Here is a 15420-nt window from a genome sequence, read left to right as displayed (position 1 = left end):
GGAACTGATGATGATCTTTGTGGATAGGAATATGTAGATACGCATCCTTTAAATCCACGGTAGTCATATATTGACCCTCCTGGATTGCAGGTAAAATTGTTCGAATGGTTTCCATTTTGAACGATGGAACTCTGAGAAATTTGTTTAGAATTTTTAAATCCAGAATTGGTCTGAAAGTTCCCTCTTTTTTGGGAACTACAGATTTGAGTAAAACCCCTGACCCTGTTCCACAGTTGGAACTGGGTGTATCACTCCCATCTTTAACAGGTCTTCTACACAATGTAAGAATGCCTGTCTCTTTATTTGGTTTGAAGATAAGTGAGAAATGTGGAACCTTCCCCTTGGGGGTAGTTCCTTGAATTCTAGAAGATAACCCTGAGAGACTATTTCTAGTGACCAGGAATCCTGAACATCTCTTGCCCAAGCCTGAGCAAAGAGAGAGAGTCTGCCCCCTACTAGATCCGGTCCCGGATCGGGGGCTACCCCTTCATGCTGTTTTGGTAGCAGCAGCAAGCTTCTTGGCCTGTTTACCCTTGTTCCAGCCTTGCATTGGTTTCCAAGCTGGTTTAGTCTGGGAAACGTTACCCTCTTGTCTAGAGACTGCAGAGTTGGAAGCCGGTCCGTTCCTGAAATTGCATGGCCCTTTCCCCCAGTGATGTCTGAAAAAATTTCTTTCAATTCTGGCCCAAAAAGGGTCTTACCTTTGAAAGGGATATTAAGCAATTTTGTCTTGGAAGATACATCCGCCGACTAAGACTTTAGCAAGAGCGCTCTACGCGCCACAATTGCAAACCCTGAATTTTTCACCGCTAATCTCGCTAACTGCAAAGCGGCGTCTAAAATAAAGGAATTAGCTAACTTAAGTGCGTGAATTCTGTCCATGACCTCCTCATATGGGGTCTCCCTACTGAGCGACTTTTCCAGTTCCTCGAACCACAACCACGCCGCTGTAGTGACAGGAATAATGCACGAAATTGGTTGAAGGAGGTATCCTTGCTGTACAAAAACAGAATTTATGTTTACCTGAAAAATTACTTTCTCCAACGGTGTGTCCGGTCCACGGCGTCATCCTTACTTGTGGGATATTCCCCTCCCCAACAGGAAATGGCAAAGAGCCCAGCAAAGCTGGTCACATGATCCCTCCTAGGCTCCGCCTACCCCAGTCATTCGACCGACGTTAAGGAGGAATATTTGCATAGGAGAAACCATATGGTACCGTGGTGACTGTAGTTAAAGAAAATAAATTATCAGACCTGATTAAAAAAACCAGGGCGGGCCGTGGACCGGACACACCGTTGGAGAAAGTAATTTATCAGGTAAACATAAATTCTGTTTTCTCCAACATAGGTGTGTCCGGTCCACGGCGTCATCCTTACTTGTGGGAACCAATACCAAAGCTTTAGGACACGGATGAAGGGAGGGAGCAAATCAGGTCACCTAAATGGAAGGCACCACGGCTTGCAAAACCTTTCTCCCAAAAATAGCCTCAGAAGAAGCAAAAGTATCAAACTTGTAAAATTTGGTAAAAGTGTGCAGTGAAGACCAAGTCGCTGCCCTACATATCTGATCAACAGAAGCCTCGTTCTTGAAGGCCCATGTGGAAGCCACAGCCCTAGTGGAATGAGCCGTGATTCTTTCGGGAGGCTGCCGTCCGGCAGTCTCGTAAGCCAATCTGATGATGCTTTTAATCCAAAAAGAGAGAGAGGTAGAAGTTGCTTTTTGACCTCTCCTTTTACCGGAATAAACAACAAACAAGGAAGATGTTTGTCTAAAATCCTTTGTAGCATCTAAATAGAATTTTAGAGCGCGAACAACATCCAAATTGTGTAACAAACGTTCCTTCTTTGAAACTGGTTTTGGACACAGAGAAGGTACGATAATCTCCTGGTTAATGTTTTTGTTAGAAACAACTTTTGGAAGAAAACCAGGTTTAGTACGTAAAACCACCTTATCTGCATGGAACACCAGATAAGGAGGAGAACACTGCAGAGCAGATAATTCTGAAACTCTTCTAGCAGAAGAAATTGCAACTAAAAACAAAACTTTCCAAGATAATAACTTAATATCAACGGAATGCAAGGGTTCAAACGGAACCCCCTGAAGAACTGAAAGAACTAAATTGAGACTCCAAGGAGGAGTCAAAGGTTTGTAAACAGGCTTAATTCTAACCAGAGCCTGAACAAAGGCTTGAACATCTGGCACAGCGGCCAGCTTTTTGTGAAGTAACACAGACAAGGCAGAAATCTGTCCCTTCAGGGAACTTGCAGATAATCCTTTTTCCAATCCTTCTTGAAGGAAGGATAGAATCCTGGGAATCTTAACCTTGTCCCAAGGGAATCCTTTAGATTCACACCAACAGATATATTTTTTCCAAATTTTGTGGTAAATCTTTCTAGTTACAGGCTTTCTGGCCTGACCAAGAGTATCGATAACAGAATCTGAGAATCCTCGCTTCGATAAGATCAAGCGTTCAATCTCCAAGCAGTCAGCTGGAGTGAAACCAGATTCGGATGTTCGAACGGACCCTGAACAAGAAGGTCTCGTCTCAAAGGTAGCTTCCAAGGAGGAGCCGATGACATATTCACCAGATCTGCGTACCAAGTCCTGCGTGGCCACGCAGGAGCTATCAAGATCACCGACGCCCTCTCCTGATTGATCCTGGCTACCAGCCTGGGGATGAGAGGAAACGGCGGGAACACATAAGCTAGTTTGAAGGTCCAAGGTGCTACTAATGCATCCACTAGAGCCGCCTTGGGATCCCTGGATCTGGACCCGTAGCAAGGAACTTTGAAGTTCTGACGAGAGGCCATCAGATCCATGTCTGGAATGCCCCACAGCTGAGTGACTTGGGGAAAGATTTCCGGATGGAGTTCCCACTCCCCCGGATGCAATGTCTGACGACTCAGAAAATCCGCTTCCCAATTTTCCACTCCTGGGATGTGGATAGCAGACAGGTGGCAGGAGTGAGACTCCGCCCATAGAATGATTTTGGTCACTTCTTCCATCGCCAGGGAACTCCTTGTTCCCCCCTGATGGTTGATGTACGCAACAGTTGTCATGTTGTCTGATTGAAACCGTATGAACTTGGCCCTCGCTAGCTGAGGCCAAGCCTTGAGAGCATTGAATATCGCTCTCAGTTCCAGAATATTTATCGGTAGAAGAGATTCTTCCCGAGACCAAAGACCCTGAGCTTTCAGGGATCCCCAGACCGCGCCCCAGCCCATCAGACTGGCGTCGGTCGTGACAATGACCCACTCTGGTCTGCGGAATGTCATCCCTCGTGACAGGTTGTCCAGGGACAGCCACCAACGGAGTGAGTCTCTGGTCCTCTGATTTACTTGTATCTTCGGAGACAAGTCTGTATAGTCCCCATTCCACTGACTGAGCATGCACAGTTGTAATGGTCTTAGATGAATGCGTGCAAAAGGAACTATGTCCATTGCCGCTACCATCAACCCGATCACTTCCATGCACTGAGCTATGGAAGGAAGAGGAACGGAATGAAGTATCCGACAAGAGTCTAGAAGTTTTGTTTTTCTGGCCTCTGTCAGAAAAATCCTCATTTCTAAGGAGTCTATTATTGTTCCCAAGAAGGGAACCCTTGTTGACGGAGATAGAGAACTCTTTTCCACGTTCACTTTCCATCCGTGAGATCTGAGAAAGGCCAGGACAATGTCCGTGTGAGCCTTTGCTTGAGGAAGGGACGACGCTTGAATCAGAATGTCGTCCAAGTAAGGTACTACAGCAATGCCCCTTGGTCTTAGCACAGCTAGAAGGGACCCTAGTACCTTTGTGAAAATCCTTGGAGCAGTGGCTAATCCGAAAGGAAGCGCCACGAACTGGTAATGTTTGTCCAGGAATGCGAACCTCAGGAACCGATGATGTTCCTTGTGGATAGGAATATGTAGATACGCATCCTTTAAATCCACCGTGGTCATGAATTGACCTTCCTGGATGGAAGGAAGAATAGTTCGAATGGTTTCCATCTTGAACGATGGAACCTTGAGAAACTTGTTTAAGATCTTGAGATCTAAGATTGGTCTGAACGTTCCCTCTTTTTTGGGAACTATAAACAGATTGGAGTAGAACCCCATCCCTTGTTCTCTTAATGGAACGGGATGAATCACTCCCATTTTTAACAGGTCTTCTACACAGTGTAAGAATGCCTGTCTTTTTATGTGGTCTGAGGACAACTGAGACCTGTGGAACCTCCCCCTTGGGGGAAGTCCCTTGAATTCCAGAAGATAACCTTGGGAGACTATTTCTAGCGCCCAAGGATCCAGAACATCTCTTGCCCAAGCCTGAGCGAAGAGAGAGAGTCTGCCCCCCACCAGATCCGGTCCCGGATCGGGGGCCAACATTTCATGCTGTCTTGGTAGCAGTGGCAGGTTTCTTGGCCTGCTTTCCCTTGTTCCAGCCTTGCATTGGTCTCCAAGCTGGCTTGGCTTGAGAAGTATTACCCTCTTGCTTAGAGGACGTAGCACTTTGGGCTGGTCCGTTTCTGTGAAAGGGACGAAAATTAGGTTTATTTTTTGCCTTGAAAGGCCGATCCTGAGGAAGGGCGTGGCCCTTACCCCCAGTGATATCCGAGATAATCTCTTTCAAGTCAGGGCCAAACAGCGTTTTCCCCTTGAAAGGAATGTTAAGTAGCTTGTTCTTGGAAGACGCATCAGCCGACCAAGATTTCAACCAAAGCGCTCTGCGCGCCACAATAGCAAACCCAGAATTCTTAGCCGCTAACCTAGCCAATTGCAAAGTGGCGTCTAGGGTGAAAGAATTAGCCAATTTGAGAGCATTGATTCTGTCCATAATCTCCTCATAAGGAGGAGAATCACTGTCGACCGCCTTTATCAGCTCATCGAACCAGAAACATGCGGCTGTAGCGACAGGGACAATGCATGAAATTGGTTGTAGAAGGTAACCCTGCTGAACAAACATCTTTTTAAGCAAACCTTCTAATTTTTTATCCATAGGATCTTTGAAAGCACAACTATCCTCTATGGGTATAGTGGTGCATTTGTTTAAAGTGGAAACCGCTCCCTCGACCTTGGGGACTGTCTGCCATAAGTCCTTTCTGGGGTCGACCATAGGAAACAATTTTTTAAATATGGGGGGAGGGACGAAAGGAATACCGGGCCTTACCCATTCTTTATTAACAATGTCCGCCACCCGCTTGGGTATAGGAAAAGCATCTGGGAGCCCCGGCACCTCTAGGAACTTGTCCATTTTACATAGTTTCTCTGGGATGACCAACTTGTCACAATCATCCAGAGTGGATAATACCTCCTTAAGCAGAATGCGGAGATGTTCCAACTTAAATTTAAATGCAATCACATCAGGTTCAGCTTGTTGAGAAATGTTCCCTGAATCAGTAATTTCTCCCTCAGACAAAACCTCCCTGGCCCCATCAGACTGAGTTAGGGGCCCTTCAGAAATATTAATATCAGCGTCGTCATGCTCTTCAGTATCTAAAACAGAGCAGTCGCGCTTACGCTGATAAGTGTTCATTTTGGCTAAAATGATTTTGACAGAATTATCCATTACAGCCGTTAATTGTTGCATAGTAAGGAGTATTGGCGCGCTAGATGTACTAGGGGCCTCCTGAGTGGGCAAGACTCGTGTAGACGAAGGAGGGAATGATGCAGTACCATGCTTACTCCCCTCACTTGAGGAATCATCTTGGGCATCATTGTCATTGTCACATAAATCACATTTATTTAAATGAATAGGAATTCTGGCTTCCCCACATTCAGAACACAGTCTATCTGGTAGTTCAGACATGTTAAACAGGCATAAACTTGATAACAAGTACAAAAAACGTTTTAAAATAAAACCGTTACTGTCACTTTAAATTTTAAACTGAACACACTTTATTACTGCAAATGCGAAAAAACATGAAGGAATTGTTCAAAATTCACCAAATTTTCACCACAGTGTCTTAAAGCCTTAAAAGTATTGCACATCAAATTTGGAAGCTTTAACCCTTAAAATAACGGAACCGGAGCCGTTTTGAACTTTAACCCCTTTACAGTCCCTGGTATCTGCTTTGCTGAGACCCAACCAAGCCCCAAGGGGAATACGATACCAAATGACGCCTTCAGAAAGTCTTTTCTAAGTATCAGAGCTCCTCTCACATGCGACTGCATGCCATGCCTCTCAAAAACAAGTGCGCAACACCGGCGCGAAAATGAGGCTCTGCCTATGCTTTGGGAAGTCTAAAACAGTGCCTGCCGATATTATTATATCAAAATACCCAGATAAAATGATTCCTCAAGGCTAAATATGTGTTAATAATCAATCGATTTAGCCCAAAAAAAGTCTACAGTCTTAATAAGCCCTTTTTGAAGCCCTTATTTACAATCGTAATAAACATGGCTTACCGGATCCCAGAGGGAAAATGACAGCTTCCAGCATTACATCGTCTTGTTAGAATGTGTCATACCTCAAGCAGCAAGAGACTGCTCACTGTTCCCCCAACTGAAGTTAATTGCTCTCAACAGTCCTGTGTGGAACAGCCATGGATTTTAGTGACGGTTGCTAAAATCATTTTCCTCATACAAACAGAAATCTTCATCTCTTTTCTGTTTCTGAGTAAATAGTACATACCAGCACTATTTCAAAATAACAAACTCTTGATTGAATAATAAAAACTACAGTTAAACACTAAAAAACTCTAAGCCATCTCCGTGGAGATGTTGCCTGTACAACGGCAAAGAGAATGACTGGGGTAGGCGGAGCCTAGGAGGGATCATGTGACCAGCTTTGCTGGGCTCTTTGCCATTTCCTGTTGGGGAGGGGAATATCCCACAAGTAAGGATGACGCCGTGGACCGGACACACCTATGTTGGAGAAAATCTTTTTAAGCAAGCCCTCCAATTTTTTTATCCATAGGATCTTTGAAAGCACAATTGTCCTCAATGGGAATGGTCGTGCGTTTGGCTAGTGTAGAAACCGCCCCCTTGACCTTAGGGACTGTTTGCCATGTGTCCTTCCTGGGGTCGACCATGGGGAACAATTTCTTAAATATAGGAGGAGGGACAAAAGGTATGCCTGGCTTCTCCCACTCCTTATTCACTATGTCTGCCACCCTTTTAGGTATTGGAAAGGCATCAGGGTGCACCGGGACCTCTAGGAACTTGTCCATCTTGCACAATTTTTCTGGGATGACCAGATTGTCACAATCATCCAGAGTAGATAGCACCTCCTTAAGTAATGCGCGGAGATGCTCTAATTTAAATTTAAATGTCACAACATCAGGTTCTGCCTGCTGAGAAATTCTTCCTGTATCAGAAATTTCTCCATCTGACAAACCCTCCCTCACTGCCACTTCAGACTGGTGTGAGGGTATGACAGATAAATTATCATCAGCGCCCTCCTGCTCTACAGTGCAAAACTGAGCAATCACGCTTTCTCTGAAATCCTGGCATTTTGGATAAAATATTAGCTATGGAGTTATCCATTACTGCCGTCAATTGTTGCATAGTAACAAGCATTGGCGCGCTAGAAGTACTAGGGGTCGCCTGCGCGGGCATAACTGGTATAGACACAGAAGGAGAGGATGCAGAACTATCCCTACTTCCTTCATCTGAGGAATCATCCTGGGCAACCTTACTAAATGTGACAGTACTGTCCTTACTTTGTTTGGACGCCATGGCACAATTATCACATACATTTGAAGGGGGAACCACCTTGGCCTCCATACATACAGAACATGATCTATCTGAAGGTACAGACATGTTAAACAGGCTTCAACTGGTTAATAAAGCACAAAAACCGTTTTTAAACAAAACCGTTACTGTCTCTTTAAATGTTAAACAGGGCACACTTTATTACTGAATATGTGAAAAACTATGAAGGAATTATCCAATCTTTACCAAATTCACCACAGTGTCTTAACCCTTTAAGGACACAGCTTTCAGTTTGCTCAATTGTTTTATGATGGAAAAATTCCGTCATATGTCCTTAAGAGGTTAATGCATACAAAGTATTGCACCCCAATTTTCAAGCTGTTAACCCTTAAAATGCAGAAACCGGAGCCGTTTGCAATTTAACCCCACTACAGTCCCAGCCACAGCCTTTGTTGCTACTTCACTTATCCCAGGGGGGTATACGATACCAATTCCAGCCTTCTAGGAACGTTTTCAGTGGATACCAGACCCTCTCACATGCAGCTGCATGCTCTGCACTCAAAAGAAACTGTGCAATAATGGCGCGAAAATGAGGCTCTGCCTACTACAGAGAAAGGCCCTTCCTGACTGGGAAGGTGTCTTAACTAGTACCTGGCGATAAAAACGTTCCCCAAATAGTAAAAAGTTTGAAATCCACTTCAAAACTTTAAATAATAACTTAAATAAACAATCGATTTAGCCCTTAAGAGTGTCCACCAGTTAATAGCCCATAATAAGCCCTTTATTCTTTCTGAGTCTAAGAAAATGGCTTACCGATCCCCATGAGGGAAAATGACAGCCTTCCAGCATTACACAGTCTTGTTAGAAAAATGGCTAGTCATACCTTGAGCAGAAAAGTCTGCAAACTGTTCCCCCCAACTGAAGTTCTCTGGGCTCAACAGTCCTGCGTGGGAACAGCAATTGATTTTAGTTACTGCTGCTAAAATCATACTCCTCTTTTAAACAGAACTCTTCATCTCTTTCTGTTTCAGAGTAAATAGTACATACCAGTACCATTTCAAAATAACAAACTTTTGATAGAAGAATAAAAAACTACAACTAAACACCACATACTCTTCACCATCTCCGTGGAGATGCTACTTGTTCAGAGCGGCAAAGAGAATGACTGGGGGGCGGAGCCAAGGAGGGGCTATATGGACAGCTTTTGCTGTGCTCTTTGCCATTTCCTGTTGGGGGAAGAGAATATTCCCACAAGTAATGGATGACGCCGTGGACCGGACACACCAATGTTGGAGAAAAATGCTTGTTCAGAACCAGGGTTGTATGAAGAACACTGTGCAATAGCTCCATCATACTGAGACATATTTCTGAATGCAAAATATGAGTCCAATAAATACACTGTATTTAATTTCTGTAATTTTAACAGAAAGAATTCAAAAAGTGAGGGGGGGAAGCAAAGCTGCTTCAATGATTGCAAAATTCTTGCCTAAATAAATTGTCTGCTCATGTACGGTCACTACTAGAAAGAAAGCAGTGTAGAGTGGGTGTCAAACCTCTATTGTACACTGAAGCACCTGGAGGTATAGCAAGATCCTTGCAGTTAACATGAACTGGGTGGTCAGTCATTAATATGAGCTGACAGGAATTCATACTGTAGTAAGACAAAGAGAAAAATGGACAGGCAAGAAACCTTCTTCAGGCAGAAGTGTAAAAACTGCAGGAAATGGAAATCAGACAAAATGATGAATGGTTTTACATTAGTTTGACAAATCTGCATCTATCCAATTAGGTTGGTTAATGTAGGTGGCTCATGTGCTGCCTCAATTAATACAAAAGAAAAAAATCTATATTAATATAAAACATGAAATCCAAAATGTTTCTTTCAAAAATCATTTTTTTATACATCAAATTAACTCTTTGTATCTATTTTAGAGCAATCCAGAGCAACAGAATTTTGTGGTGCTATATTAAACGATAATATCTAGACAGGCTCTGGAGTGTCCACTATATAAGAGCAATTATGGAACAATGCTTTTAACAATTTATAGATTGTGCAAACACGGCTGCCATCTATTGCTCAAAAGTGCATAACACCTGCTGCCATATAGTGCTTCAGACATTTGCACAATCCTGAGAATATCTACCTACTTTTTAACAAAGTATACTAAGAAAACGAAGTAAATGTAATAGAGCATATAATTTGAAAAGAGCATAATTTTAATAATGAAATAAATAACAGTTTCAAGTCCCTTTAAACATCAACACTTTGCACTGTGTAGTCATTTTGCAAACATAATTACTTTATAATCACATAGAACATGATTATCATACGGAGCTCACATATCAGTGCACCCTGTGACAGAAGTGGCGAGTTTTCATAGAAAAGTAATGTTGCTCGGTTTCTCACAGCTGTATTGTGTGCCACACACAATTTTGCAGTTTTATCCCTAGTTTAAAAGTTTTTTTTGCAGTGATTGCATTGCTGTATTCACAGGACCTTATCAGGGCTTGACAAACCTAGGAGCCAGGGAGCCACTAGCTCCTAACTTTTTTGGGAATATATATATGAGTGCATAATACTGTTGACAATATCATTGATCTATGAATGTTCACTGCTTTTGTCAGAGAGTGTAAGACTACCTAAGCACCAAAAAGGCGAAAACATTAGTAAATTGTTAAAAGAACCATTTTTGAAGAAAGCTGCCTACACAGGGGTTGGAAGCTGTGAGTAGTTTACATAGCCATTTTAATTGTGACCAGCATATAGTGACCCTTTAACCCCTTAATGACCACAATGGACCCTGTATGTCACTGGTCGTTAAGGGTTTTTTCAGGACATAATAGCATAAGTCTAGCAAGAACACGCTATTAATGCACTCCCTCCAGCAGGCTTTGTGGAATAGAGCAGTCTCAACGCTGGTGGCAAGACCGCGCTATAAAACAATCAAGTCCCAAAAAAAGGCCAACGACATACAGGGTACGTCGCTGGTCCTTAAGGGGTTAAAGGGACATGAAAATCAAAACTACATTTTCATGGTTCAGACATGCAATTTTAAGGCATTTCAATTTACTCCCATTATCAAATTTATTGTGTGTTAACTTACTTGTGCTAGGAAATGAATTATTTCTTCCCTTGTTCTGCCCAAAAGAATCTGCAACATGCTGTTTTTCACCAGGCTGGACAGTTAACAGAATGTCAGGATTCACTGAACCATCTGAATAAAACAAACAATTAGCTTAACATTATCGTTGCTAATCAAGGCATATGCATGAATACATAAAAATAATTCCTCTGAAATGAATTAGTTAGAAAATATGTATATAAAGATGTATATAAAAATATATATATATTATTGCTTAGGTGTTTCTTGATCTGCGCTGTGTATGTTGCAAATGGTTATTTTGCTCTAATTAGTTCCTCCTGATATATTTAAAAGGCAGCTAGTTTCTGAATATTCCACTATCATCAAATGGAATGTGAAGGAAAAAAGGTATGGAGTTGAGTTTCAGAGTTCAGCGCACATAGAATGGAGAAAAACCAAACCAAACCAAATTATGGTGCAGTATGTCAGTACTGGGCAATCAAATACTAAAAGTCAGATTTAAATGCGCTCACCTTGTTTAACCTCAAACATGTGAGGTATGTTGGAAGCGTGGAGGGGATGTAATCTCTATCTGTGGTAAAGATGTTTCCAGCTGGTATGCAGAAACTTTTGGCAGGTGGAAATCTTGATATCCCTGGAGTAGTGTTGGTATTTCAGACAAACTTCTCCTCTCTGGAGTAAGGTAGAGAAACTATTTCTTGTTGCTGAATTTCTTTCCTTGTTGCTGTTTATTTATTTTCCCCTTCTTTATACTTGAAAGGCTTCTCCTCTCTGGAGTATGGTATAAACTTTATGTATGCAAACCAATTAGTGCTCAGTATACATACTATGAGATCAATTGTGGATATTATTTGCAGCACTCATGAGATGTGTATAAATGATGCTTGCAAGGACACAAAGTGAAATTTAAAGTAAAAACACTTATTTTCCAATGTCCAATAAAAAATGATAAACAGAAATCCTCTTTAATAATAGTCCAGATCAGGGACAGAATAGGCGAGCAGAAGGAATCTACCTTAACACTGTGAGCTTTTCAGAGCTCAAAACCACCACAAGTAATCTACTTTCAGCTGTACTTACAGCATTCTATACCACAATATCACTATTTTTTATCAGCCAGCTGTTTTTGCACCAGCCCTGATAAAAAAAACTCACTACCGGATTTAAAGAAATATACTATATTTCATCTGCTCACCTATTCTGTCCCTGATCTGGACTATTATTAAAGAGGATTTCTGTTTATCATTTTTTATTGGACATAGGAAAATAAAAGTGTTTTTATTTTAAATTGCAGTTTGTGTCCTTGCAAGCATCATTTATACACATCTCATGAGTGCTGCAAATAATATCCACAATTGATCTCATAGTATGTAAACTGAGCACTAATTGGTTTGCATACATAAAGTTTATACCATACTCCAGAGAGGAGAAGCCTTTCAAGTATAAAGAAGGTAAAAAGAAATAAACAGCAACAAGGAAAGAAATTCAGCAACAAGAAATAAAGTTTCTCTACCTTACTCCAGAGAGGAGAAGTTTGTCTGAAATACCAACACTACTCCAGGGATATCAAGATTTCCACCTGCCAAAAGTTTCTGCATACCAGCTGGAAACATCTTTACCACAGATAGGGATTACATCCCCTCCACGCTTCCAACATACCTCTCATGTTTGAGGTCAAACAAGGTGAGCACATTTAAATCACACTTTTAGTATTTGATTGCCCAGTACTGACATACTGCACTATAATTTGGTTTTGATTTTCTCCATTCTATGTGCGCTAAACTCTGAAACGGGAGAGCAAGAGCGTAAGGGGAGGTGTGGAAGCAGAGAAAATTTGCACTATCCTATGGAAACCATAAGCAGCAAGAAGAGCCGACAATGACACTTGCCAATTCATACACACAGAGAGAAGCGCTCTCACAGGAACAATCAACCAGCTCATTAACATTGTAAGCCTATTCTAAGGCGATTTACGACCTGGGTGCAGCTTCTTGCCAATTCATGGTGAAATAAAGCAATAAGGTGGAAAAAAGGTACTAAGGTCTAAATTTCTCAGACTACTTTGCTTTTGTTGTCTCTATCAGTACCTAGCAATTAACACAGCAGTAACAAAGTGCAAATTTAAACATGAGTGAAGAACTCTTTTGGTTAATCTAATTCAGCTCTTGAGAGCTGCGTGTAAACCCAGGATTGGCCCTATATTCCGTGAATTAAAACCAAAAATATTATGGGTGTGAGGGGTTTTGGGGTGCTGTCTGTTAAATTTCGACAAAGGGGAGGCCCACTGCCTAAGACGTTGAAAACCCCTGCTATAGATTGAAAACATGTCCACATGAATCAAGGACTGTTTGAATTCATATATTAAAAGGGACAGGTAAACACAATGTTACATAAATATGCACTATATGTGCAGAATTATGTATCATAAGGATAACCATACCTGTGAAAAAAAAACCAAAAGATTTATTCTCCCAAAAATGAACTTCCCTTACGTCCTCTCTGGTGCTGCATTTTTTTTATTTTTTTTTAAACCGCGACATGGTCTCGATGTGTAATTACAGCGTGCCCAAACGTTATGTTCAACTAAATGTAGTGCACTCCAGTGCTGGGTAAAGCAGTCAATACAGGAATATAAAATGATGATGGCAACTTTGACCAAATAAAAAACAATTTAGTTTTTGCCTTCCTCCAAAACAATGTTAAAGAAAATTAGAATATATGCAGGTATATACAGTATACTGTATGTTTGGGACTGTATGTAGCCAGTAATATAAAGTTTGTTAAAGTAAGTAAAACAACTACTACATGGGCAGTTATGGGATAACTGGCTATATATTATTAACTAGTCCTAAAGCCCATGTACATGTGCCAAAATCCCCATCCACTTGGATCCCCTCTCACTCCCTCCTTCCTTTCCCAGCCGCTCTTATGATTTATTTAATTTCTGCAGTGCAGCGGTCCAACCCGCTCCTGCTCCCGCTGTCTGATCTTCACAGCCTTTTGAGGTCTTGCGCGCAGTCACTTTAGTGTAACATAAAACTTAAAAAAAGTTTGATTTGCAAGGATGTAACTTTCGCTGACAGCGTAAGGGCAGCTACCTCTGGTAACAAGGAAGGGGAGGGAGTCTGAGAGACTCCATCCCACATTAGAACCCCCCCCCATCTGATATTTAGTATTTTTCCAGTTCAGGGAGAACTTTTTTTTAATATTATCCGATTTTAAAAAGAATATATTTTTAAAATAGATTTAAAAAAACAAACTGGTGTGACCTGCCATGAAAGATTTGCTTAGAAAAGATTACATTATATCAGAAAAACATAATTTATGCTTACCTGAAAAAGTATGAAGCGAAGACCAAGTCGCAGCCTTGCAAATCTGTTCAACAGAGGCCTCATTTTTAAAGGCCCAGGTGGAAGCCACAGCTCTAGTGGAGTGAGCTGTAATCCTTTCAGGAGGCTGCTGTCCAGCAGTCTCATAGGCTAAACGGATTATAATCCGAAGCCAAAAAGAAAGAGGTTGCCGAGGCCTTTTGACCTCTCCTCTGTCCAGAGTAAACGACAAACAGGTTAGATGTTTGACGAAAATCTTTAGTAGCCTGTAAGTAAAACTTCAAGGCACGGACTACGTCTAGATTATGCAAAAGACGTTCCTTCTTTGAAGAAGGATTAGGATATAATGATGGAACAACAATCTCTTGATTGATATTCTTGTTAGAAACCACCTTAGGTAAAAACCCAGGTTTTGTACGCAGAACAACTTTATCTGAATGAAAAATCAGATAAGGAGAATCACAATGTAAGGCAGATAACTCCGAGACTCTTCGAGCCGAGGAAATAGCCATCAGAAAAAGAACTTTCCATGAAAGAAGTTTGATATCAATAGAATGAAGGGGTTCAAACGGAACCCCTTGAAGAACTTTAAGAACCAAGTTTAAGCTCCATGGAGGAGCAACAGGTTTAAACACAGGCTTAATTCTAACTAAAGCCTGACAAAATGCCTGAACGTCTGGAACTTCTGCCAGACGTTTGTGTAAAAGAATAGACAGAGCAGAAATCTGTCCCTTTAAAGAACTAGCTGATAATCCTTTGTCCAACCCCTCTTGGAGGAAGGACAATATCCTAGGAATCCTAACCCTACTCCATGAGTAATTCTTGGATTCACACCAATGAAGATATTTACGCCATATCTTGTGGTAAATTTTCCTGGTGACAGGCTTTCGTGCCTGTATTAAGGTATCAATTACTGACTCGGAGAAGCCACGCTTTGATAGGATCAAGCGTTCAATCTCCATGCAGTCAGTCTCAGAGAAAGTAGATCCGGATGATTGAAAGGACCTTGTATTAGAAGGTCTTGTCTCAGAGGCAGAGTCCATGGTGGAAAGGATGACATGTCCACTAGGTCTGCATACCAGGTCCTGCGTGGCCACACAGGCGCTATCAATATCACCGATGCTCTCCCCTGTTTGATTTTGGCAATCAGACGAGGGAGCAGAGGAAACGGTGGAAACACATAAGCCAGGTTAAAGAACCAAGGCGCTGCTAGAGCATCTATCAGTGCCGCTTCTGGGTCCCTGGACGTGGATCCGTAACAAGGAAGCTTGGCGTTCTGGCGAGACGCCATGAGATCCAATTCTGGTTTGCCCCAACGGAGAACCAATTGAGCAAACACCTCCGGATGGAGTTCCCACT

General features: G+C 41.9%; 1 protein-coding gene across 1 annotated transcript in view; it reads right to left on the bottom strand.

Annotated features, from left to right (window-relative positions):
* LOC128638873 (zinc finger protein 436) overlaps positions 1–15420 on the bottom strand; it is a 207833-nt gene that overhangs the window by 168864 nt on the left and 23549 nt on the right. Inside the window, exon 6 of the mRNA XM_053691001.1 lies at positions 10733–10843. Coding sequence (XP_053546976.1) covers positions 10733–10843 — 111 coding nt within the window. The remainder of the gene's footprint in view (positions 1–10732; positions 10844–15420) is intronic.

The sequence above is a fragment of the Bombina bombina genome, chromosome 8 (assembly GCF_027579735.1).
Source record: "Bombina bombina isolate aBomBom1 chromosome 8, aBomBom1.pri, whole genome shotgun sequence".
Lineage (NCBI taxonomy): Eukaryota > Metazoa > Chordata > Amphibia > Anura > Bombinatoridae > Bombina > Bombina bombina.
Note: the sequence above shows the minus strand (reverse complement) of the source record. Positions and strands in the feature narration are given on the sequence as shown.